Source organism: Tenrec ecaudatus, chromosome 15 (genome assembly GCF_050624435.1).
Source record: "Tenrec ecaudatus isolate mTenEca1 chromosome 15, mTenEca1.hap1, whole genome shotgun sequence".
NCBI classification, from domain to species: Eukaryota; Metazoa; Chordata; class Mammalia; order Afrosoricida; family Tenrecidae; genus Tenrec; species Tenrec ecaudatus.
The window spans coordinates 4,621,381-4,644,658 of NC_134544.1; the positions used below are offsets into that span (position 1 = coordinate 4,621,381).

General features: G+C 55.7%; 2 protein-coding genes across 3 annotated transcripts in view; one reads left to right on the plus strand and one right to left on the minus strand.

The window, feature by feature from the left end:
• TIMM21 (translocase of inner mitochondrial membrane 21) lies at nucleotides 1-4,109 on the minus strand. Its single transcript, XM_075532622.1, has 6 exons — nucleotides 3,198-4,109; nucleotides 2,050-2,112; nucleotides 1,880-1,977; nucleotides 625-698; nucleotides 435-540; nucleotides 1-318 (listed from the first exon to the last, which is right to left on the minus strand). The coding sequence occupies exons 1-6, from the start codon at nucleotides 3,496-3,498 to the stop codon at nucleotides 223-225; spliced, it is 738 nt and encodes a 245-aa protein (XP_075388737.1). The 5' UTR covers nucleotides 3,499-4,109; the 3' UTR covers nucleotides 1-222.
• FBXO15 (F-box protein 15) overlaps nucleotides 3,912-23,278 on the plus strand; it is a 25,164-nt gene continuing 5,797 nt past the window's right edge. The window contains exons 1-8 of one of the 2 annotated variants that reach the window (XM_075532621.1): nucleotides 3,912-4,321; nucleotides 7,531-7,629; nucleotides 9,759-9,863; nucleotides 11,315-11,557; nucleotides 12,149-12,358; nucleotides 13,524-13,662; nucleotides 14,409-14,491; nucleotides 15,296-15,438. In XM_075532621.1, coding sequence (XP_075388736.1) covers nucleotides 4,050-4,321; nucleotides 7,531-7,629; nucleotides 9,759-9,863; nucleotides 11,315-11,557; nucleotides 12,149-12,358; nucleotides 13,524-13,662; nucleotides 14,409-14,491; nucleotides 15,296-15,438 — 1,294 coding nt within the window. In that variant the 5' untranslated portion in view covers nucleotides 3,912-4,049. Of the gene's footprint in view, nucleotides 4,322-7,530; nucleotides 7,630-9,758; nucleotides 9,864-11,314; nucleotides 11,558-12,148; nucleotides 12,359-13,523; nucleotides 13,663-14,408; nucleotides 14,492-15,295; nucleotides 15,445-23,278 lie in introns of both variants that reach the window. The other variant, XM_075532620.1, reaches the window with a different exon arrangement.

The following is a 23,278-nucleotide window of genomic DNA, read 5'->3' on the forward strand; positions in this document are numbered from 1 at the left end:
GAGCGGGAAGTGCACTTTATTCTTAACCTATGGCAATTAAGCGGCAAGGCCAGGCTGCTCAGTGTGGGTGGTGCCAGCCTGGGAAGCAGGCCCTGTCTGGGGCTGCCCCTCACCACACGGGGAGCCGGGCAGCTAGGCCTGACGCAGCTGTGCTCCGTGGTCTCCGCGTGACTGTTCACCTGTTCCTCGTGTGCCCCGCACAGGGCCACGATCTGCCCGAGCTCAGGCGCGATGGTCTTCCACGATGATCACGCGTCTCGGGTAGGAGTCCACCTCCACGAGGATGTAGTGGAACTCATACTGGCCACTCTCTGGGTTCTGAAAGGAAGGGGCCGCAGGCAGCGGTGTCCTGCTCAGGGTGGGAGACAGTGCCCTGGGGAGCCCCGAGCCCGCTCCTTCCAGGTGCCCAGGATCTCCCCTGCCTCGGCCCCCACCTCTTTCACTTCCAGGTGCACGGTGCCCTGCTTGCCTGGCTCCGAGCCCTCGATGTAGAACTTGAGGCGCATGTGCTGCAGCCCATCCTGGGTGTACTTGATGTAGCTGCAGGGAGAACAGGCGAGGCCTCGCTCAGCACCTCCAGGCAGAAGGGAAGGGGCCCAGCCTCCCTGCCCACCCTAGGCCTACCTGACGTGCTGCCGCCGCCCTCGGCGGGTTGTCTCCCCATAGCCTTTGATGGGCTCCCCCAATACACCCGTCACCTGGAGGAGGGGGATGGGACTCCTTTAGGTCATGGGCAGTGTTACCACTCCCTTTGAGTGGGGCCACCCGTAATAGTGAAGTGGTAGCCCCACGTGAGAGAGCAGAAGTGCTCCACAGGGCTCCCTTGCTGCCCCCTAGACTCCTGGGATGCTGGGCAGTTTGGCTCCCTGACCACTGCGATGCTGTGATGGGGACTGTCTTGACTCCTGGCTGATCAGACTACTTCTGCACCTGGGCCCCTCACCACCCCATCATCCAATGACAAGTGGTAGCTATTAGAAGATGCCACCGACAGTGGCTTTCGTTGCTTAATGACAGGGCAGAGCATCCCACTGGGGGCTAAGACGTGTGTGGGTTTGAGTGTTATGTGACCCCCCCCACCCCCAGTGGATCCTGTCTCCCAGGGACAGTTGACTTTACTCTGGAAGGTTTGTGAGGCTGTCCATCTTCATGGGGTGTGTGTGTGTGGGGGGAACTGGTGGGGTTGAACTGAGGCCCTTGTTAGCTGAACCTGCAGCACCCACAGGGCTCCTCTGCATCAACCAGGGCGCCAGGTTCACATTTCACTGACACGCTCCCAATGAGAATTGAGCGAGTGATATCCTCCGCCGGTGAGCTTTAACATGCCAAATGGTCTCACGAGCCCTGCCATCTGCACAAGAGCCTCTAAATGTGGGGCTTCATATGTGTCCTTGCAGGGCACAGCATGGGCAAGGGGGTAGTGCAAGAGTAGAAGGTTCAGAATTGGCAAAATGTGAATTTTTAAGTTCTGGCCTGCCTGCTCCCTAGAGAGTTCCCCTACTGTGGATTGGAGGAGGTGGGGACATGGCCCTGCCCAGTGGTGGTGTGGGGACTGAGCAATGGCACCTTGCCAGAGCCCTAAGCCTTGTGCCTGGTGTCCACCCTGCTTCCAGGACACACCAACAGTGGCCATATGATCCTGAACTGAACGTGGCCCTGAGTTTGGCATTTTATATTCAGTATGTTTAAAGTCTACCAACAACTGCTAGCAGGGACAAACACACGCTGGCCTGAAGGTCTGAGAGCAAACTGCCTCAATACTATAGGTACTGGTGGGGGGCTCTCACCAGTGTTGGGAGCGACCTGGAACGCTGCCCGCCTCCTCCCTGATGGGGTCTCGCAGCACCGGCACCTGTGTAGCTCACTCTTGAGAACTAACCTCGGGATGGGACCGGCATCTCTCTAAGGCTTTCCCATATATCTGGTTAGGGCTGGTCGAAGAAAAAAGCTCGCTGAAAATGACGTAGAGCAAACCACCTGGAAATCATAGGAAATGGAGATGAGGCAGGGTGAGGGGGAAACTAGGCACCATGGGGCTGCGCTGCCAACCTGTAATGCCGATTCCAGCAAGCACCACCAGGAAGTAGGTGAGGTCTCGTCCAGCTTCCTTCACTGCAGAGAAGATGAAGGTGACAGTGACTGAGTCCCGCATATGCCGAACAATCAGATCGAACAGAAACCCTCTCCTCCTAACAAGCCCCGCCCTTCTTGCCCTCCACACTTTGGGGAATGCTGATGGCACATCTTCAACCAATCGACCTCGGCATCTGGGCACAAGAACTGCAAGACTCAGTGGAACTCTGAGACTGAGTGGAAACACACGCCTGTTCCACATGATAATGATCCAGTCACTTCTTCGTTTATTCTACCCAGATGCACTCTGGCACTTGTCCCAGGAGCAGTGGTTACGTGCTTGGCTCACTGAGAGGTCAGTGGTTTGAATCCACCTGCAGCTCCCCAGGAGCAAATGCCTGAGGATCTGCTTCGTAAAGATGCAACACATAGCGACTCACAGAGTCCCCACAGGACAGGGTAGAACTTCTGAGACTAACTCTTTTGGGAGTAGAATGCCCCATCTTTCTCCTGGGGAGTGGTTTTGAACTGCAGACCTTGCAGTACTGATAACAACCGTGCCACAAGGCCCCTAAAGATTACAGCCTAGGCTATCCGGTGGGCTTGGCAAGCAAGGATGGACAGGAGGATACCCAACCACAAGAGTACTGGTACTTTGCAGCACCGTGTCCCCCCACCTCCCTTTTTGTCTATCTCCTTCCTAATCAAGTGAGAAGTTGTGGTGGCAGTCCTCTGACCCACCATCAGCGTGAGCACCAGCACCTGCCCAGGAACTGAATGCCCACTTAACAAGCAGATGGGAGTGAGTACCTGCCGCCTGGGCATCCAGGTTTATTTTCCAGTTGTGTGGCCTTGGGGAAGTATGCCTCATACACAGTAAGCAAAAGAAGGGTTCGAATCTGGGTGGGAAGACCCTTACTAAGCAGAACATGCGACAAACGGTTACATTTTATGGAACTTCTTTTCCACCAGGATGACCACGTATCGGGAAAGTTTCAACGCACCAAGTTAAACCAAACCCAGTTCAGGTCTGCGTTGGAACCTGCAGCCAGGGGTCTGGGTGAGGCTTTAACTTGAGTGCACCGGCTCCGCCCTCCTCTAGCCCGGGGGGCGTTTCCTTTCACCTTTCTGGGTCGTGGAGACCGCAGGCTCCCCTCCAGGGCTTCTGTGCACAGACACCTGCTTGCTGTTGTCCTCCTTCGCCCTGCGGGGGCTCCATCCCTGCGTCCAGATGGTTCTCGGGGTGACCGCAAGGACGCGGGGCGTCCAGGCGGGTTTTGGACACTCCGGCGGCGAGCACCTCCCGCCGGGCCCGGCGTGGAGAAAGGCGGTGCTAGGCGCCGCGCGGGGCAGCAAGACCCGCACCCCCGCCGCGCGGTGCCGCCTTTCCGCGTGCTGTACGGCTCGTAGAAGAGCGCAAATCATGGCCTCGGGGATGCAGCGGACCACAACCCGAAGAGCCTCGCCGCCCACTGCACGCCCCGCGGACACATCCACCCCGACCTCAGCCGGTGTGCCCGCAAACACGCCCGCTCCCCACGGGAAGAGGCGCCGAGGGCCCACTCTTTTCTCCTGTGCCCCCTTTGTACTTGAACTGAAACTATCCCGCTTCCTTACATGCAGACTCTCCCACCCTCCCCACCTTGCATTCGCAAAGCAGGCTGGGATCCGATTGGAATTCTGGGAATAGTAGTTCTAGTCCACGACCTCCCAGTGCAGTAACCGCTGCGGGAAATACAAGGGACTACATCGCCCAAAATGCACTGGGGCCGCGCGGTGGCACCGGCCTTCAGACACTCCTATGGGCCTTCGAGCGGGCGTTCGCGCTTACGCATTGGACGCTGCCGGAAGGTGGTGCCGCGCTAAGGAGAAATCTCGCTCTTGACTTCGCGCGTAATCAAAGCTTTACGCAAATCAAGCTAGCCATCCCAGACAGCATAGCCGAGTGACTGTCGCAGGGTCTTGTTACTGCGTCCATGTCTTGCGGCGCGCGGGAACCGTCCGCGGGGATGCTCGCGGCGTCGCGCCCGCCCGTCCCAGATCGAGATGAGTTCGAGAAAAGTCCGCCCCCAAAGGCGGAGAGCAACGCGGCGGACGCAAGCGGGGCGGGGTCAGCGTCAGCCCCGCCTCCGAGTCGGCACCAGCCAGCCGGCAAAGCGATCACCATGGCGACCGGGCGCGGATGGGCCGAGTGGGAGCTCCAGCTTGGCTCGGGCCTGCGGCCTTCCGCGGACGCCGTCGGGCTCAGGTGACAGTCAGGGCGCGGTGGGTGAGCGCCCGGGGGGCTCGAGGGCACCCTCCCGCCGCGCCCGCGGCCCGCGTTCATCTGGGGGGCCTCGTTCGTTCGATAACTCCCCGCGCGCGCAGCGAGATGGGGGTGGGGCTCCTGGGGGATCCACGCGCGCCCGACGTCACCTGCCTTGGAGGGCCAACGGTTGCTGTGCACGCTGGTGCGATGGTGGGCTCCGTGACTCCACCGCGGGGCGGTACTATCTGCCCCAGGGAACTCTCTGACAAGTGATGTTGTAGTTTCTGTCCTCTTTGTCCAGGACTGGGCTGGGGGGACGGGACTTGGACTCAGTCCAAGTCTACATCGCGCAAACTGGGGGTCCCTACTTAGAGCTCTCTAACTGTTCCACTCCAAGGGCTGGGTCTGGGGCTCGCCCTGCGGGAGGGTTTCTCCACCTGCACAGCGAAAGGCATCTTCCAAGAAGGGGCTGGGGGTAGGAGTAGGGCTCAGAGGGCTTGCGCTGCTTTCTCAGAGAGTTCTGAGCCCAACTTAGGAGCGTGACAGGGCCTTCAGCAAAGAAGTCAAACGCCTAGGGGACCAGCAATGGAACATACCGCCTTATCTGTTCCTCTAGTCTAAGCTCTCTCTGCAGCCATGGTCCGTCTCTGCTTACATGGTGGGGATAGTCCCCAGAGCCAGCAGTATGTTTTTTTGTTTTGTTTTTGAGGCCAGGTAGTTTTTCATTTCATCTGATTGATTTGACTCCAATTTTTTCCAACTTTATTACGTACCATTTAAGTTTTTTTTTTTCCTGTACAAAGTTTAACTTTCTCCTGCTTCAAAGATGACTCACCCTTACAGCCAGGGGTGGTAATGAAAAGTGGCCAACACACTCCCTTGGTGTTACATCCGCTCTATGTGCGTAGTCCCACCACGAAGAGCTTTCACACAGCCACAACCCAGAGGGTGGAGGTTCACATCGACCCGCAGCAGTACCACGAAGAAAGGCCTGGTTATTTGCCTCCCCACAAACGCCAGCAGAACCACAGGATAAGGTAGTGATAGAAACAGGTTTGACAGGAGAGTCAGGGCAGGGGGTCCCTAGGTTATAACCTGCCAGCCACTCAGTTGAGTTAGAGCTGGAGTCTGTAGGTGAGGGAGTCCGAGCCCTTTCTAAATTGTGGGAATGCAAAGCACAGAATGGAACTTCATTTTTCGTTTGTTTGTTTCTCTTTTAAAAGAACACTTCCATTAGTCAAAGGACAGGAAAGCTGGACAGGAGACTCCTCCACACAAAACAGTACTAGTCCTGGCTCCTGCTGCACCAGGTGCTCAGAGTTCTCATTTACTCAGCCCTTGGAACACTCTGATCTGAACCTGTAATTAGTCCTGAGCTGCAAGAGGACGCCCTGAGGGCCAGTCTCAATGTTTCTTGTTCTCTCTCTCTCTCTCTCCCTCTCTCTCTCTCCCCCCTTCTCCCTCTCCCCCCTCCCCCCTCTCCTCCCTCCCTCCCTTCCCTTCCTTCCTCCCCTCTTCTCACATCCTTCCCAGGCAGTGCTTCGACTGGATGGGAAAGGTGACTGGAGGGTGACTTTCATGTTTTTAAAATGTGAAAGCATGTTTGTCACCATAAGTACCCTTCACATTGCAGCTAAAGGGGGCTTGCATAAGTTTGAAACACTCAGTGTATTACCCCGCACAGACTAGGAAGTTAAGAAATGCCAGTAGAATTGAACCAACTAAACACTAAGTTTTATTCAAACACAGGCATGACCCTTTGCTTATGGAGTAGGGACTTACATTGGAGAGAAATCTTGGTCTTTGGGACTTGACAAAAAAAAGATTACTCCCACACACGGCCTTCCTGTTCTACTGCATTTTGGAACCATGCCTGAGTGGGCAGCCCCAGGGTGAGAGCGAGGAGCCTATCTGCGTGGACACCAGCCAGTGAGCGAGGAGTGGGGCTGAGCTCTACTGGTGTCTGGGTAGGCATATCCCCAGGCCTTTCTTCGTGGTACTGCTGTGGGTCGATGTGAACCTCCACCCTCTGGGTTGTGGCTGTGTGAAAGCTCTTCAAGGTGGGACTACGCACATAGAGAGGGTGTAACACCAAGGGAGTGTGTTGGCCACTTTTCATTACCACCCCTGGCTGTAAGGGTGAGCCATCCTTGAAGCAGGAGAGAGGGAGGAGAGGGCAGGGGAGAGAGAGGACACTTAGGAAAAGTATGTTCAAGATCTGCTCTGTCAGGGTTTATTTCTGGACCCCATTCCTCCAGTCGACATGCGTCTTGTTCTGTGAGAGCCAGTCTCAGCCCCACTGCCTGCCTTGGTGAGTTGTCCCCTCTGACATCAGGAAGTCCCTGGTTTCTGATAAAGGGACTTCAGAAAGTTCATGGGAAGATTCCATGTTCTTTTAATTCCATTTTGTCCCCGGGTAGTCTGAAGCCCGCTCATATATTGAAATAGATTCTCATGAAAACCCCACTACCATCGATGGATTCCAACTCATCTCGACCCTATTTTGGGTTTCTGAGGCTATCGTACCTTTCTTGGGAGTAGACAGGCTTGTCTTTCTCCTGGGGAATTGGCCTGTAGGTTTGAACCACCAGCCTTGCAGTGAGAAGCCCAGTGCCCAAGTGGCCAAGGCTGCTTACTCCCGGGAACATGGGGCATTCGCTGGGGCAGCATAGTGTCAAAGCCTGGGCAGCCTACCTGGCTCCTGAGGCCGGGTCTGTGTCGTGGGCTCTGGGTGGACATCCCCTCAGGCCTGCGCCTCGCCCACAGCGCGGCTTCCCTACGCTGCATGTACGTGCAGGCTGCCGCCCGTCCTACCTTCCTGGCGCCTTACTGAACAGGCCTCATGAAGGGCTCATGGCACCTCTGAGACGGGGCCACCAGGAACAGAGTGCCGTATGGCGCAGGGGCAGCTGCAGGCACAGCACATCCAGCCTGCTTCCGGGCTCTCCTCTCCCTCCTTTGATCCCTCCCTCCCTGCCCACTGCCCTCCCCTCCTCTCTTCCTTCCTCTCCTTCTCCCTGGCTCCCTCCACCTCTCCCCTTTCCTCTTCTTTTCTCCCATCTTCATTGCATTCTGTCCTTCCTCCCCCCCTTTCCTCTCAGCAGAGGTGAGGTTTCCCAATCTTCAAAGCTTATGACCTTTGGGAGGGGGGCGTACGGCTCTCTCACTGGGCAGTCCTGTAACTGTAGCTCTGTGCTTATTTTCCGAAGGGAGCCAGGTGTCCAGCCCAGTGCCGACCAGCTGCAGTGTGCCAGGTATCTGGAGGACTGTCCAGGAGTCACCCCGGGATGTCCTGTGCCCCTCGAGGGGTGAGTCTACGACCCGCCACGTCGGGGCTGTAACAGTGGGTCCTCAGGGAAGGTCATGGTGCTGTATGTACCCGGTTGCTATTCTGGGTGCACTCAGAATAGAAGGGCGTAGGAAGAGCCGGCGACACCAGAGTTTGACATGAGTCATTGCCTGTCACCGCTGTCAGTGTCTGAACTGAACGTCTCAAAGTGACACTAAATTTACATTTCCCTTTGTTAACGAGTCCTCTAAACCTATTCCCTCCTTTCATAAGTGCTCCCCAAAACTCCCGTGCTTGGAGCCTTGGAGCTCTCAGGATTTGGAGTTCTACGCTGGGACCCTCACACCAAGCCCCTGGAATCCTTCCTGTTTATCAGCGTGTGGGTTTGCATGATTCTCACGTTTATGGTGGGGGTCCTGGTAAAGTGTTGGACAGCTAACTGCCAGGTTGGCAGTTCAAACCCACTAGCTGCTCCCCAGGAGGAAGACGAGGTGACCGAGTGCCGCTGTGGAAGTTTGCAGCCTCAGAAACCCCGTGTGGGGTGGCTATGAGTTGGAATTGTTTCAATGGCACAGGGTTTTGGTTTTGGTGATGTTAACGGAGGAGGCCTGCTAGCTAGCTCCCTGGTGCGGTCAGTGGAAGACTGGCCCTCAGTTCTGTGATGATGACAGCCTGGGGACACTGCGAGCCACTCTGCCCTGCCCTGCGGGACCTGATGCAGGGCCCAGATGTGGGCAGTCCTCTGGGGATCCTTTAAGGATGTGCTCGGGAGGTACAGTAATTAAGGCACTCCACTGTGGTCTGAAGGGTAGATGGTTCGAACCCCCCAGCTCTGTGAGAGAAAGACCCATCCATTAGTCTCTGTGACGGTGGACAGCCTGTGAGACTCCTCGGGGTGTCCTTGCTCTGTCCTGCAGGGTCGCTGTGGTCAGAACGCTCTTGGGCAAGGCCTTTGGCCCTGGGGACAGACCCGTGAGTGAGCGCCCCTTTGAGGGCCTTCTGGTCATCCTCAGTGCTTCCAGAGGCTAGTGCTGACTGGTCCCTGGGACGGGTGATGCCGAGCAATGGCTCACAGCTCACCACCATCGTCATCAGTCAAGAACTTGGGGAGCCCTTTAGATCGGCCAGGGTTGTGCTTGATCCCAGGCTGCCAGGTGGGCTCCTGACGGGATGGCCTTGCCCTCTGGCCCTGCTCTCACTCAGCTGCTTCTGGGTGTGCTTCCCAGAGTCCCAGGATCCAGGGGGAAGACGGACGCTCTGAGCACACAGTGCCAGTGCTGCACTTAGGTAGGCCCCACAGTGAACATCAAAACCAGCCTGCCAGCCGTCTCCTCGAAGCCCCTGGGGGAGCTAGCGAATGTGGGAGGACTGAGGAGGGTAGAGGCAGGTAGGTGGGAGGCATGTCTTCTGGGTATTTTTTTGTGGGGGAGGGGTTCTGAGTGTCTCTTGCCCACAGCTAAGGATGCACTTCATGTTCTTCTTGAGTGCCCCGTGTCTCACCTAAGAGTAACACAGCCTGGAGAGGGCCGTCTCTCCTCCTGTGAGCGTGAGCCATCCTCAGTCCCCTGGGCTCCTTTCCTAGGGCCCGCCACGGGGATGGAGCAACCAGGACATTCCTGTGGTGGTGGCTGTAGTTAGATGCCTTTGAGTTGGTGCTGCCCTGTAGGGACCCTATGCTCAGCAGAAAGAAAGCTTGCCCCTTCCTGCACCATCCTCGCACAACCTCCTGGTTGAAGCCATGGCGTCCGTCATTGCTTCAAGGGCCTTCCTCTGGTTCTCTGCCCCTCTTCTAAGGAACATTCTGGCTGTACTTCTCCCAAGACAGAGTTGCATGTTCTTTTGGCAGTCCATGATACTTATAGTATTCTCCTAGTGACCAACCCCCACCCCCCAAAAAAGCCCAAAACAAACCAAACCAGAAAGCCCTCACATGACTGTCATTGAGTTGCTTCTGACTGACAGTGACTCTTTAGGACACGGTAGAATGGCCCCTCTGGGTTTCCTATGTGTTGAACGGATGACCTTGCTGTTGGCAGTGCAGATGCAACCACTCTGTCCCCATTGGCTCCTCTCCTGGCCAGTGGTTTGGCAGTGCAGTGTGTCGGGTGGACAGTCGCCCACTTCTCTGACTCTTCTCTCCTCCTGCAGCATGCCTTCAGAGATCTTGCTGAAGATCCTGTCGTACCTGGATGCTGGGAACCTGCTGTGCATCGGCTGTGTGAACAGGCGCTTCTACCACCTGGCCAGTGACAAGTAAGGGGGCCAGCCGACCTCTGTTGATTCTTGATGACACTAGTGTCAATCATGAAGACCAGTCAGAGCTTTTAAACCACCCCCTCTTCCGCCGAGTCACTTCTGACTTACGGTGACCTGATTCGGGGTTTCTGAAGCTGTCGGCTTCAACTTTCTCCCAAGGAGTGGTTGGTGGATTTGAACCGACAACGTTGGGGTTGGCAGCCCAGTGCTTACCTGGCATGTCACCAGGGTTGAAAATGTCAAAGAAAGAATTTGAAGAGTGTTTTAGACAGACAGGTTGTTTCTGCTAGGTGCCATCGGGTCGGTTCTGACCCATAGTGGCCCAACGCATGACAGAAGGAAACACCGCCTGGCCCCGAGCCACCCTCAACTGTTGCCAGGCAGGAGCCCCTGGTTGCAGCCACTGTGTCAGTCCATCTTGTTGAGGGCCTTCCTATTTTCCACGCCCCTATGCTTTGGCAGGCATGCTGTCAGACCTCGGAGGTGCACTGAGGTGCCTCCTGCTCTCGGGCGGCTCTGCTGTGCACACGGTGGACTGGCCTCAGCTCCTGTTCCTTTTCCAGCACTGGTCTGCTGGTGGAAAGGAGCGTTCTTGGCACTTTTTGAAAAGGATGACACAGCGTGGCTGTCAGGTTATAGGTCTGTCGGCTGAGAGGACTTGCACCAACTGCTGCCTGTCTCCAGCTGCCCAGACCACTAAGGTGTCTCCCCACACTGGGTTTCCCCCACCCCATTCCCTGCCCTCCTGTGTTAATAGGCCCTTTGGCCTCCTTGGGAAACAGGCGGGGCCCTCTCCTTCTGTCATGCCATGAACTCAGAACTGGGCCTTGCTCTCTGTCCTGGGGAAGGGATGGGGGTCCTGACCCCTCAGAGACCCCTTGTCAACCAGGGAACCTGCCAGGATAAAAGAGCATCCTGCCCTTGTGCTGGTTGTGTCTAAGCCAGTGGTTTTCAACTTTCCTAATGCCTCAGCCCTTTAATACAGTTCCTTATGTTGTGGTTACCACCACACCACCCCAACCGTATGTTGTTTTCATTGCTACTTCATCACTGTCATTTTGCTACTGTTATGAATCGGACGACCCCTGTGAAGGGTCGTTCGACTCCCAAAGGAGTCGAGTCCTCCAGGTTAAGAACCGCTGGTCTAAGCAATGTGGAATTAAGCAAATCCCAGGACATCGTGGGGAGGTTTCGTTACTGGTACCCGGATCCTCAGACCCACAGCCATGTGCACCTGGGTGGGGGGACCCCTGCTGACGCGTGAACCTCGACTCAGAGGGACCCTTGGACTGAGTGGAGCTGCCGTGGCCTCTCCAAGGCTTACCATCTTTAGGGAGTTGCGCAGCGGGTGGGATCTAATGGCCCCTTTGTCGTGAGCGCTGTAACCATGGCACCACCAAGACTCTGGCGCAGGACTGTGTCTGTGACTCACCCTGCCCCCTCCCCAGTCTCATTTGGGTCAGGATCTACTCGGCGACTGTCCCTCGGGAGTGCCTGCACTGGGGAGCCAGCTCACTGCAGAGGACAGCCCTGACCCTGGACCCCACGTCGCTGGGAGAGCAGCCAGCTGGACACTGGAAGAAAGCGTGCCTGTCCCAGCGCGTGTCGTCTGGGAAAGCCACCCTGACCCGGCTGCTGCGGCCCGTGAACCCTTACAAGGGCCTCCCCGCCAGGGTCAAGGAGGCGTTCAGGTGAGCCATCCTACTGGGATCCGAGCAGACAGTTGACAGTTGGACTGCCCGTCGGTGTGCATGCATTGAAGGAGGTTTATCCTTCCGTGTCCTGTCCTGGGTGCACAGTCTGAGGTGGGGCTTTGTCCTGTGTGTCCTGTCGTTCTGTCCTGTGTACACAGTCTGAGACTTGTCTGTGAAACAGAAGGCTCAACATGACCCAGTCCAGCGGAGTGAGAGGGCTCCCAGGGTCGCCCCTCTTGAGTGGAACCTGGGCCTCCAGTTGGGCCGATGTGCCGCTGGTACTCAGAGTGGAGTGAGGGCTTGTCAGCAGGCAGGAGAAGGGACTTGGCTTTCAGCATTGACGGTGCCCTGGTGGTACAATGTACCACACACCAGGACAGAGCTTCCAAGATACCAGCTGCTACGAGGAAGAAAATCGAGGTGCTCTGCTCCTGTCCTTTAATGTGCTCTGTGCTGTAAGGTCGCCGTGAGTGGGGAATCGCTGGGTGGTGGGAGGGGCACTGGTGGGTTAGAGATGATTGGTGGCATCTCCCCTGCCTCCCACTGAGGCAAATGTCTTTGACTTTGTCCTCTTAATTGCCTCCCCAGGGCGTTGGGCTTGGACTGGGTGATTATTCTGAGGGACAGAAGCAGCCAAGAGCACGTCAAGGAGTGCGTGGACCTTTCCATAAGGGACTCGTCACTTACCCTTGTGTGGCACAGCCAAAGCTGGCCACCTCTGGCCACGCTGTCCTCCATGGAACTGTGCAGCGTGACTCCAGTTTTCACGAACCTCTATCCACCCCGTGCCTCGCACCGGTAAGCATCACTTCAACCCACCCGGTGGACAAGCAAACCTGACGTGTGGATGTGTTGTAGCTCAGAAATGCTATCCTGCGCCCACAGCCGCCGGTCACTTCCCACTCAGAGCCTCCCTGGAGGAGCAGTTGGACTGCCCCTGAGGTGTCTAGGACTGGTGGGTTTGAACTGTCGGCATTCTTGTCAGCAGTCAGGAGGTTTAACCACAGTGTGACCAGGGCGCCTTCCTGCCTGCCCTTCCCCCCAACTCACGTTGTGCTTCACAGATTGATCAGATACCTATCCGCTGACAGCAAACATGTCCACTGCTGTTGAGTTGGTTCTGACTCCTAGCAACCCCATAGGACAGCATAGACCTGTCCCTCTGGGTTTCAGAGACCTTGTGGGGGGGAAACAGTCTCATTCTTTTTCTGAGGAACCTCTGGTGACCTTGAATTGCCAATCTTGTTAGCAGCCCAATGCATAACCCCTATGACACCAGGGCTCTTTATGTTGCTATACAGAGAGGTTTATCTCAAGGAGCTGGCCCATGGACTAGTAGTGGTGGGCAAGTCCCAAGTCCATGGGTCAGGTTTCAAACCAGAGGTTTCCGCTGACTAACGTGGCTGCAAGGACTGATGAACACCAGGTCAGCATGTCGGATGGCTTCTGGCTTCTGGCTGCAGAGGTGAACGAATCCAAGGTCGGCTGCTGACAACTCCCAGGATTGGCAGGCAATATGGCAGGCCACTGCACTGGCTCACGTGCACAGAACCAGAGGTCAGATGAGGAGCCAGATTCAGGTTGCAGACCCTGCAAAAAAGCCCGCCAGCTTTTCCACAGTGCCTCCGTATATTGGAAGTAGGCCGAACCTCTGAGGAGATCTCATCGTGGGGGGTTACTAAGTCTCAATTGCCAGACTGCTGGCCCATGCCTGTTTGCACACATCCTGCATCCTGGGCCAGAGCACAAACAGACTCCCCTTTATTGTCATGCTGTGCCGGCCCGAGGAGGGCAGTGAGCACAGGTGGTGAGAAGTGTGGACCCATCTACTCAGTTCTTTCTGTGTGGGTGCTGTGAGCCACTCCCGTGTCCCCTCTGTACTGGCCCCGCAGCCAGGCTCCTGACGGACACGCTCTTCAGAAACTGCCACTCCAGAGCTCCCCCCGCCTTCTTTCCTCCTCAGGGACATGCGCAGACCCCGGTGGCGTTCTGTAATCGCCAAGTACTGTCTCAGCAACCTGACTGAGGCTGCCCTGATGGGCTGCGACAACCTCGTCCGGGTCGTTCACCTGCGCCCCGGCCTCCTGGTGGGCCTCTGGAAGGTACGGCCTGGCCTTATGCACACACATCCCCACCCTGAGACTTCCCTTTGCCAATCTTACCACCTCATCTTTCTGACCACACACCCAGGGCCCAGAGTGCCTGGAGGCTTCTGTTCTTGTTACCCCTCTCCTCTCCTGGGGTGTCCACTTTCCCTGCTAGCCATCCCACCTGCCTTACACCATGTGCCTCTGACCCCACACTCATGGTGTTAGGGCAGGCGGTCCCTTGGGCTCAGGCATGAGCACTCCTCTCGCTCCTCGAGCAGTGGCCAGGTGCTTGGCTGTAAGGGGAAGATGGTTTGTTTGACCCCACCGGGCACCCATCAGGAAAGATGGGTCAGTGCCCTTCTGTAACGACCGCAGCCTGGGAAACCCTTGGGGGCAATTCTTCCCTTCCCTAAAGGAGGGTCATCCATAGCCACAGTGGACTCCACGAGGTGGGCTTGATTGGTTTGGTGGTCAAACATTGCAGAAGGATTCTGTCTGTGAGCCTCTCACCAGCACTGCCTATCTCTGGAAAGAGCAGGAAGCGGCCGGACTGACGGTGCCCGTTTCCATCACCACCAGACATAGTGTGTTTGTGTTTTGCTCTCCCGGTGGGCCCAGGATGACCCTCCCCTCGGCACCACCATATCCAGGCAGGTTCTGGTTCTGCTGCCCTGCACCAGCTGTGCAGCCAGCAGACCCCGTGTCTTTGTGACAGGACACTGCCTCTGAATTGTGTGCTCTTTCCAATGCCCTTTCAGGAGAAGGAGGAGCTGGCTTTTGTGACGATGAGCCTTCATCTCCACCAGCTCATGGAGCGGATCACGCTGGGCTCGGCCACCACGTACGTACGCAGCGCTGCATGCGTGCACCCTGGTATTCCTGCAGCTGCCAGGCAGGGTGTGAGCTGCACGCTGCACCAGCACCTGAAAACAGTTAGGGAGACAGTATGTCTGTCTGCAGGCAGCAGACACCGCCAACAGGCAGCACCACTGAGCTGGATTCTTCATGAGTCAGGCGGTCTTGTATCTTCCCGGGAAGCTGTCGTGTGCAGTAGAATGGTTTATAGGTAGGCTAGCTCCATCACGTGTCTCCAGGCTTCTCCCCACATGAGCCTGTTCTCCTGTCTTGCTGGGGCTTCCGTAGCAAGGCACACGGCAGGCTGGGGCCACTGGCTGACCGGTCTGCACAGGTGCCCAGTTTGGGCCACTGTGTGTGGTGATGCTTTCAGGTGTCTTTAGGTGGGCAGCTACTGTCACTTCTGCTCCCCTGTTGGTCGCATTTCCCCTTAGAGTACCATCTTGTGAGAAGCTCCCAATGCGCCCAAAGTAAGGTTTTCCTCCTGGAGTGGGCCTGGTGCATTGCGACTCAGGCCTGGCCCGCCTATGTGCCTGTGCAGAGAGTTCCTGCCATGCACTTCTGTCCTCTTGATGCCCAGCGGAGCTCAGAAACTGCCCACAGACCTCATGGAAGTGGGTGGGGGGTTGGGGAGCAGGCACTCTGCTCCCTTGGTCCTGAGGTTGGTGGGAATCCTGTAGGGCGGGGCTCCTGGAAAGGGTGCTGGGTTTCAAAAGATTTGTCAGCGCCCCTGCGGGGTTGGCTTCTCTTGCTGTTGAAACACACACTCTGTGTGCGTTTTGTTCCGTAGTCCGTATGAGCCACCGTCTCACAGCTCTTTTGGGGATGACACCTCTGAGTACGGCCTGCACGGCCACCAGCTCCACCTGGAACTACACAGTGGCCGAGTCTCCTACCTGTGCAGCACGTTCCGCAATGTCTTTTCCAAGAAAGGTGAAGGTAGTTATATCTTTGTTGCTATGTCACATTGAGAGAGCAGGGAGCCTGCTTCGATGTCTGAGCTTGAATCTTGCCACATCACTGGTCCTTGGGTGTGTCTGTCCTCTAGACTCAAGTGTCATTCTGAGAAACTCAAGTCTCAAACCCGCTGCCCCAAGTGGCTTCTGACTCACAGTGACCCTGCATTGGAGGCCCGAGGCTTCACTTGTTTTTAGGAGTAGGTGGCCTCCGTTTTATTCCAAGGAGCAGCTTGTGGGTTTGAACCACAGACCTTGTAGTTAGCAGACCCATAGGCAGCAGCACCAATATCTAGGCCAGATTTTTTCCCCAACTTCTGTCTTTCTCTTCGGTCTCCACCCCCCTCCCACCTCTTGGACACACTCTGCTCCTCTTTTCTACAGACTCCTTCCGTCCTATTCTCCCCACCTCCTCCCACCCCCTCATCAGACTTGTGAGTTGAAGACTGTGGCACCCCAGCCAGCGGGGCTGGTGCAGGACCTGACTAGGATAAGAACAGAGAGGCACAATCCCCTGTCCTTTTCCTAGTGTGTTAATGGAGAAGTTGAAGTCCTGGGTTTGAGAACTTTCTCCCACCCCCCACCCCCCAGTAGAGAGGCATTCAGCCCTATAAACATCTCTCAAGGACGCTTCAACAACATCCCCCACACTCGGATCACATGTCTGGTTTTTGATACTTTCTAATTTCCCTTAGGCTTTTCCTTTGTTCTGTGGGTCAGATAGGGCTGTGTTATTTAGTTTCTGGGACTTGGGAATTTCGTAGGGACCTCTCTTACTGAATTTGATCTTATTACAGAGAAAGCATTTTCTGCGCATAATGTGACTCCTTTCTCACTTAGCGAGATGAGTGTTGACTGAGGAGTGGCTGTCTAGCAACGTTCCCATGTGTTCTTGAGAAGAGTGTGTTGAGCGTGTGTAAACGCTGGCCGGACCAAGCTCGTGGATGGTGTGTTCAACTCTTCTGGGGTCCCACCTCTTTGTGTTGGCAATCCAGCTGGAATCATGGTTGCCTGCTTCTCTCTGATCCTCTGGCCAGCTTCATCTCGTGTAATGCGAGCCTCTTGTTATATTGGTAAATGTCGAAGATGGATATTCCTCCTGGGCTAGTTCACCCACTTAGCAAAGTGCAGTGACCACCTTCATGGCCAGTAGTAGTCTCTGTTCGGACCTCGTCTGTTTGTCTGATGTGGTAACAAGCCCTTCAGCCTTCCTGCGACCAGTATTGTCAGCCCGTGCACCCTCTCCCATCCTGGACTTGGAACCTCTTTGTGTCGCACTGACTTCTGCTGTGACCTCGGGCAGCCCATCCTCTCTCTCATGCCATTCACAGGCCCAAGGAACCAGGTCCGCTGGCCTGGCATGGTTCTCCACTCTTGTTTTTCCCCGTTTCTGACTCACTCACCAGTGAACTGTGCCCTGGTGGCCTTCCAGGCTCACCGATGCGGTATGACTCATTTGAGTGGTACCTGTTGTGGATGAAACGGAGTCCTTGTGGTGCTGTGGGACAAGTGCTGCAGTGCTGCCTGCAGTTCGATGGTTCAAACCCACCAGCCGCTGCTGGGGAAGATGTGTAGTCCGAGACACCCTGTATAGCATCACTGTGAGTCCAAAGCACTCGGTGTCAGTGAGCTCTGTTCATGGTGGGTTTTTTTTGGTGTATGAATGAAACGGGCCCTGGTGGCACAGAGGTAAAGCGCTTGGCTGCTATCTGAGAGGCCGGTCACTTGGACCCCCTAGCATCTCCGTGGATGAGCGATGTAGAGGGTCTGATTCTGTCAAGAGCCCGGCTTTGGGAGCCCTGTGGGGCAGTGCTGCTCGGGCCTCTCAGGCCCGGTCTCAGAACTGACTTGCTAGCAACAGGGTCGGCTGGTTTTGTTTTCATTCTTCATATGTCTTCTAGACTAAAACTGGATTTGCTGCATTTTGTTCTACTTAGTGATTATTCTTAGTCATTTTGATGCTCACACTGGCTTGTCTTTGGCCACTGGCTTCTGTGTTTTCTGGTCCCCAGTCATCTTACATGGTCAGCTTGTGTCCCAACAACCTGACAGGGTGCCGCAGGCTCACCTTGCCTGTCCCCTCCCCAAACCTGGAGCCGGCGCCACTTTTCCCCACAGAGCCCGGGGTCCTCGGGATACCCCTTGCTGTCTTTGGCTTTCACTGCTTCCAGGGGTTTCTGCGGGCCCAGCTAGAGGGCTGTTGATTTCGTCGTGTGCAGAAATAGATCCCCACTTGTGTAAGTGAAGGCCCCTAAGGCGTCTGCGAACTACTCTGCTGACACGCTCGTGTCTCTCTCCTTGTGGCTACCTCCTGGGACTGGGTAGTTTCACAGGGCATCACAGCCTGCTGCCACCCTTCACCGCGTGCTCGTAGCCTGCCCTTTTCACTGCGATTCTGTTTGTGCCCGTCTAGAGAGGTCACGTTAAGGCACCTAAAATTTTACTTTTGTTTTGGAGTGTTTTTTTCTGCCACTTTGAGCATGTTTGAGCCGAGAGGGCTTCCTAAAAAAGTAATTCCCCCCTCTCCCATTCACCATTCACGTCCCCAAAGTTGAACCAAACGACAGAGCCAGGTGCATTCCGAGCGGTTGTCCCTGCTGTCCTTCCTGCCTCCGTTCTCTTCATCTCCTTCCACGGAGCCCTCCTGATGGGTGTCTGGCTTGGAACGTCATGTTTCTCCTTGAAACTGTGAGGGCACACACACGTGTATTTATAGCTTCTGATTTTTAAGAACTATACAGCGAGAAACCCTCGATTCCCTTTTCGTTTCCTCATCTTTTCCCCACAGGGTAGCATATTCGGGTAAGGAAAGCACTGCTACAGAATCATAGACACCTTCATTAAGCCAGCCCACCGGCGTGCGAAGCTCCTGCTTTTCAGCCTACCCTGTATCCCAGCTGTACGCTGCACACGGCCGAGTTTCCATCTCTGACTCCTCCACCAAGAATGCCGCGCGCTCTGATTACAGCACGTCAAACGGCAGTCCTGGCATCCTTGAGGGGCTAAGTTGCCTTCCTTTTCAATGTGTTTGGGTTCTGGGAGCAAGAAGACATCTGAAGGCATGAGATGAGGGCAACAGGGTAGTTGGAGTAAGATTTCCTGGTGAGATTCTTGTAGGACAGCTCTTGCTCCCTTCTAAAAATGAGCAGGCGCACTGCCCCAGGATGGAAAAACAAAGCAAAATGAAACACGTCTCAGAACTCTTCTGTGCAACGTTCAGTGCAGTGTCCGCTTTTCTTAGAACTTCTTCCTAAGAAGCCTTGTGATTGTCCTCTTTCCAGACAAACCCTTTAGAATCCCAAGAGACAGTCCTCATCCCCTTCTGAGTGGCTGCTCTGCCAGAGCCCCAGAGTGAAGGCCCCTGCTTGACCGCATCGTTTGTGAGGGCCTCTGTGGAGACTAAGACGGGAGTTTGATGGAGAGCTCGTCTGCAGCCGCCACTGATCAGAGACAGGCTTTAGCTGTTTTGTTTGGAATAAAAACATGTTGGCATCAGGTACATCACCTGTGCTTCACCAAGGCCCCTTGAATATGACTGGCCATTGGAAAGCCCCACCCTCGACCAGGCCCGTCGGCCTTCAGGTTGGGTTATCTTTTCTTTCTGTGCTGGTATAAGACAGGCAGGTGGGTGGGTGGAATATAGAGTTACCATTGTTTTAGGGCCGTCGAATAGGTTCTGTCTCACAGCGGCCCCGTGCACAGCAGGAGGAACCACCGCCCAGTCCTGGGCCGTCCTCGCGCTGTTGTCATGCCTGAGTCCTTGTTAGAGCCACTGTGCTCATCCATCTTCTGGAGGGCCTTCCTCCACTTGCCCAAGCATGGTGTCCTCCTTCAGGCACTGGTCTGTCCTGACAACACGTCCCAAGTGAGTGGGACGAAGAGTAGAGAGAGCATGCAGTTTATCTTCTGTTGTGTGTGACTTGAGTCTGTTCAAAGTGTTGCAGTCAGGGCCGGACCCTCTCCAAGGTAGCACCGTACCAGTTCTGTGTTCATGCTTAACCAAGTCCTTAGATGGTCAGGTGCTTCCGAGAACCTGCAGAAGCCTCTCTGAGATGAAGGAGAGAGAGCCTGAGAAACAGGCAGGAGCCTTTTATCTTCCTCTTTTCCTAACCTTTGCCCACAAGGCAGGAAACAGGCACTGGGATTCGGGTCCTCTGTGGCTCTGCTTCCAGAGGCCCAGCAGAGGGCGCTGCTGCCATCGGTCTCCTAGAGTCACCTTGAGGATGGGGATAGAATGTCCCCTGGTTTCCAAGAAGCTCTGCTGAGGTGCCAGGCGGCACACTGAGGACGTGCCCGTCTGTCATTGCTGTGAGGAGTCCAGCTCGTTGCCCCCGATATTCAAAAGCACCTTCTCCCTGTCAAGGGTGTTGCTAAGCACCACGTCCCAGGCACTAGGTATCTGTGTTCCACGGGAAGGACCCACGTGGTGCTGTCAGGCCAGTGTCGGACCAGGAACAACGGTTTAAATGTATCAGACGCTCCACGGAGAAAGATGAGGCGCTCCGCTCCGCAAGCCCTTAGAGTCTGTGGCGCTCGCTGCAGAGGCCTGCTGAGTCGGGACAACTCGATGGCCGTGGTTCTACAGCCTCACTGTGCGGTCGATGGGTGTTTCACAAAAAGGGCGAGGTTTTCACACCTGTTGGCGAGTGGCCTCACCGATCCTCCTCTTGTTGTACAACAGTCCTCCTTCTGAGCTTTACCCTGAAATGGCAGTGGCCCTGGCTGTAGACCTCCCTCAGGAACAAGCTGGGCAGTGTGGCGGGCACCACGCAGGCTGTACTGCCACGCGTGATGCACGGAGGAGGTGCCCAGGGTCACGTGGAGTGGTCCCGTGCATTTCAAATCCCTGTTGTTCAGGAGTCAGCTGTGTACATGTAAGCATGCAAAGGCGGATGAGATTTTTGTTTCAGAGTGTTAATGACATTTCTGTGTTTGATAGATGCGCAGGTTACAGAAAATCAATGCAGCTAAAATTCCCGTCTCCCCTGCCCCCCCCCCCCCCAACGCATTCCAAGAAACAGAGTGTTCTCTCAATGACTGTGGACTGCTGCACGGGCCTTCTGCTCTGTGCCCCTCTTCGACCCTGCCAGGAAACATCCTGGTCTCGTGACAGGACAACAGGGGGAACGCAGCAAACACATGCCTTTCTACCCCCACCCATGGAACTGTGACAGTGCCCCTGCCCAGTGCCCCACACACTGCAGAACCGCCGAGACACAGGAAGAGACAGACATGCAGAGCAGGATGCTCTACATTCCTTGCCTAATTATTTCCAAATGTGGACAATGATTCTACAGCAAAGCCGGCGATGCCACCTGGTTTTCTCTCAACAGAGCATCTCTGTTCTTTTTGCTCAACTCGGTCCCATGGACTTGGCTACAAGGTCCTTTGAGTTCCTTTGCTTCTGCATTTTAAAAACATCCTATGTTACCACTATCAAATGAGGAAAGCCCCTGGCGAGCTCCTCGAGCCTCCAGGGCTGGCCGAGGCACCCAGAGGTCCTCCGGCCGATGACGGGGTAGACACAGCACAGCTGTCGGATTGCCCCACAGACACCGTGTCTACATGCTGAAGGTCTGTGGCCACCCGTGCGTCCGTGCCATTCTCAACAGTATGTGCTCACTTCCTGTCGCCGTCCCCACTGCCCTTCAGACTTTCTCCTCAAGCTGTGGCCGGACACCCTGGAGGGCAGACACAGCCTTGACAGTGTTGGGATACCTCCATCTGGGATGGACCGGCCCTGTCCCCAAGGCCTGACTCTCAACACAGGCGGGCCTTTCCTCCGTCCTGGGACTGGATCTGCGCTGTCTACAGGTCCTGCCTCACCAATACTCAGGCGGACTCAGGCCTTGGTCGGTCTGCTACCGGCAAGAGCATAGAGGTTGGCCAGTGCTGTGTCCTCTGCTCACAGAGGCTCTGGGCGTTGGGTGCCAACGTGTCCCTGACAGGCCCTGCCCCTCGCCCATGAGCACCAGCTCTCTAGCTTGTTGCATGCTCAGCGCTTCCTTGGACCCTCCTCCCTTGTCCTTTCTGACACCGTGTTGTCATTTCACGGAGATAGGGTGGATGCGTTCCAGACCTCCCCAACGCTGCGACAGTCACAGCAAAGCGAGCCACACCACTTGTCTGGGTTCCCAGCGCATTACAGCGATGCTGACACTGCCGCAGTCTGCAGTGTGCAACAGCCGTGTGCAAACGCGAGAGAGATTGTGAGACTGGACCAACATGTGACTGACACCAGAGTGAGCGTGGGCTGTTGGAACAATGGCGCCACTGACCGTGTTCCACGTGGGCTGGCCATGGCCTCCTTGTCGAACACACAGCATCTATGACAAGATGAAGAGTCCGCGCCGCAGGGTGTGAGTAGAGTGGGTGTTGGGAACTTAGGGACTGCCCCTACCTTGCTTGCGCTCTGATGAAACTGCACAGGAATTCAGAAGGCACCGGCCTGTTTGACGCTGGGGTTTGAGACATCTCCCTTCTTCGTTCAGTTTCCTTCCACTTTATGTGTCAAGCTGCTAACCCCAAGGTCAGCAGTTCAAAATCACCTGCCGCTCTGAGGGAGAAAAGTAAGGGCTTTCTACTCCCGTGGGGAGTTGCAGTCTCTGAAATCCATGGGGGGCAGTTCTACCCTCCTGCCCTGTCCTGTCAGGTTGCTGGGAGTCGGGGTTGATGCGATGGCAGTGAGTGAGTTCACCCCACCCCCCCCGACAGAGGAGTTCCCTGCGCTGTGCCTGCCCCCCTCACTGGGTGCTGCCCCCTCGCCGTGCAGTTCCCTGACTGTGTGCTGCCCCTGACTGTGTGCTGCCCTCTGACTGTGTGCTGCCCTCTGACTGTGTGCTGTCCCCTGACTGCTGCCCTCTGACTGTGCTGTCCCCTGACTGTGCTGCCCTCTGACTGTGCGCTGCCCTCTGATTGTGTGCTGTCCCCTGACTGTGTGCTGCCCTCTGTGTGCTGCCCTCTGTGTGCTGCCCTCTGTGTGCTGTTCCCTGACTGTGTGCTGCCCTCTGACTGTGTGCTGTCCCCTGTGTGCTGCCCTCTGACTGTGTGGTGTTCTCTGACTATATGCTGCCCTCTGACTGTGTGCTGTCCCCTGATTGTGTGCTGCCCTCTGACTGTGTGCTGCCCTCTGACTGTGTTCTGTCCAAAACTGTGTGCTGTCCCCTGACTATGCTGCCCTCTGTGTGCTGTCCTCTGACTGTGCTGTCCCCTGTGTGCTGTCCCCTGACTGTGTGCTACCCTCTGACTGTGTGCTGTCCCCTGACTGTGCGCTGCCCCCTGACTGTGTGCTGCCCCCTAACTGCGCTGCCCTCTGTGTGCTGCCCTCTGACTGTGCGCTGCCCTCATGCACAGACATTTCCATCATCTCTCTTTTAGATATTCTCCCAGTCCTACGAAGCTTTTGCAATATGCTTGTCATTAAAATACCAATCCCTCTATGAGATACATTAGGAAATACTGCCATAGAAGTTACAGGCCTTAGAAACTGAACTGCTTTTTCCTCCTCTTCCCCAGTGGAGTTGCTCAGCTCCTTGGCCACACAACCTGATGAACTCAGATAACCTCTCTTTATGACATACCCCCTTTAAAATTTTTATTGTTTATCTTTTTTTAGTCTTTATTTTTTTGGGTATATTTCACTTTATCTCATTTTTCTTGCTGTGGTTATATAAACAGATGACACTTGTGTCCCTTCCTGTTCCGTAAAATTAATGACTTCGTGTGCTCCTGGGTCAGGTGATCATCTGTAGGCATTTATCATGAGGCGTGGCGTGCGTGGCATTAGAGGTGGGTGATCCTTTTTTGGGTGGAGGTCA

Excerpts from the sequence above, each read along its gene's own strand:
- TIMM21 (XM_075532622.1), bottom strand. The coding sequence starts at position 3,498 with ATGATTTGCGCTCTTCTACGAGCCGTACAGCACGCGGAAAGGCGGCAC. Across the intron at positions 2,113-3,197 it reads GGTCTCCACGACCCAGAAAG|TGAAGGAAGCTGGACGAGAC; the intron begins GTGAAAGGAAAC and ends TCTTCTCTGCAG. Across the intron at positions 319-434 it reads TGCACCTGGAAGTGAAAGAG|AACCCAGAGAGTGGCCAGTA; the intron begins GTGGGGGCCGAG and ends CCTTCCTTTCAG.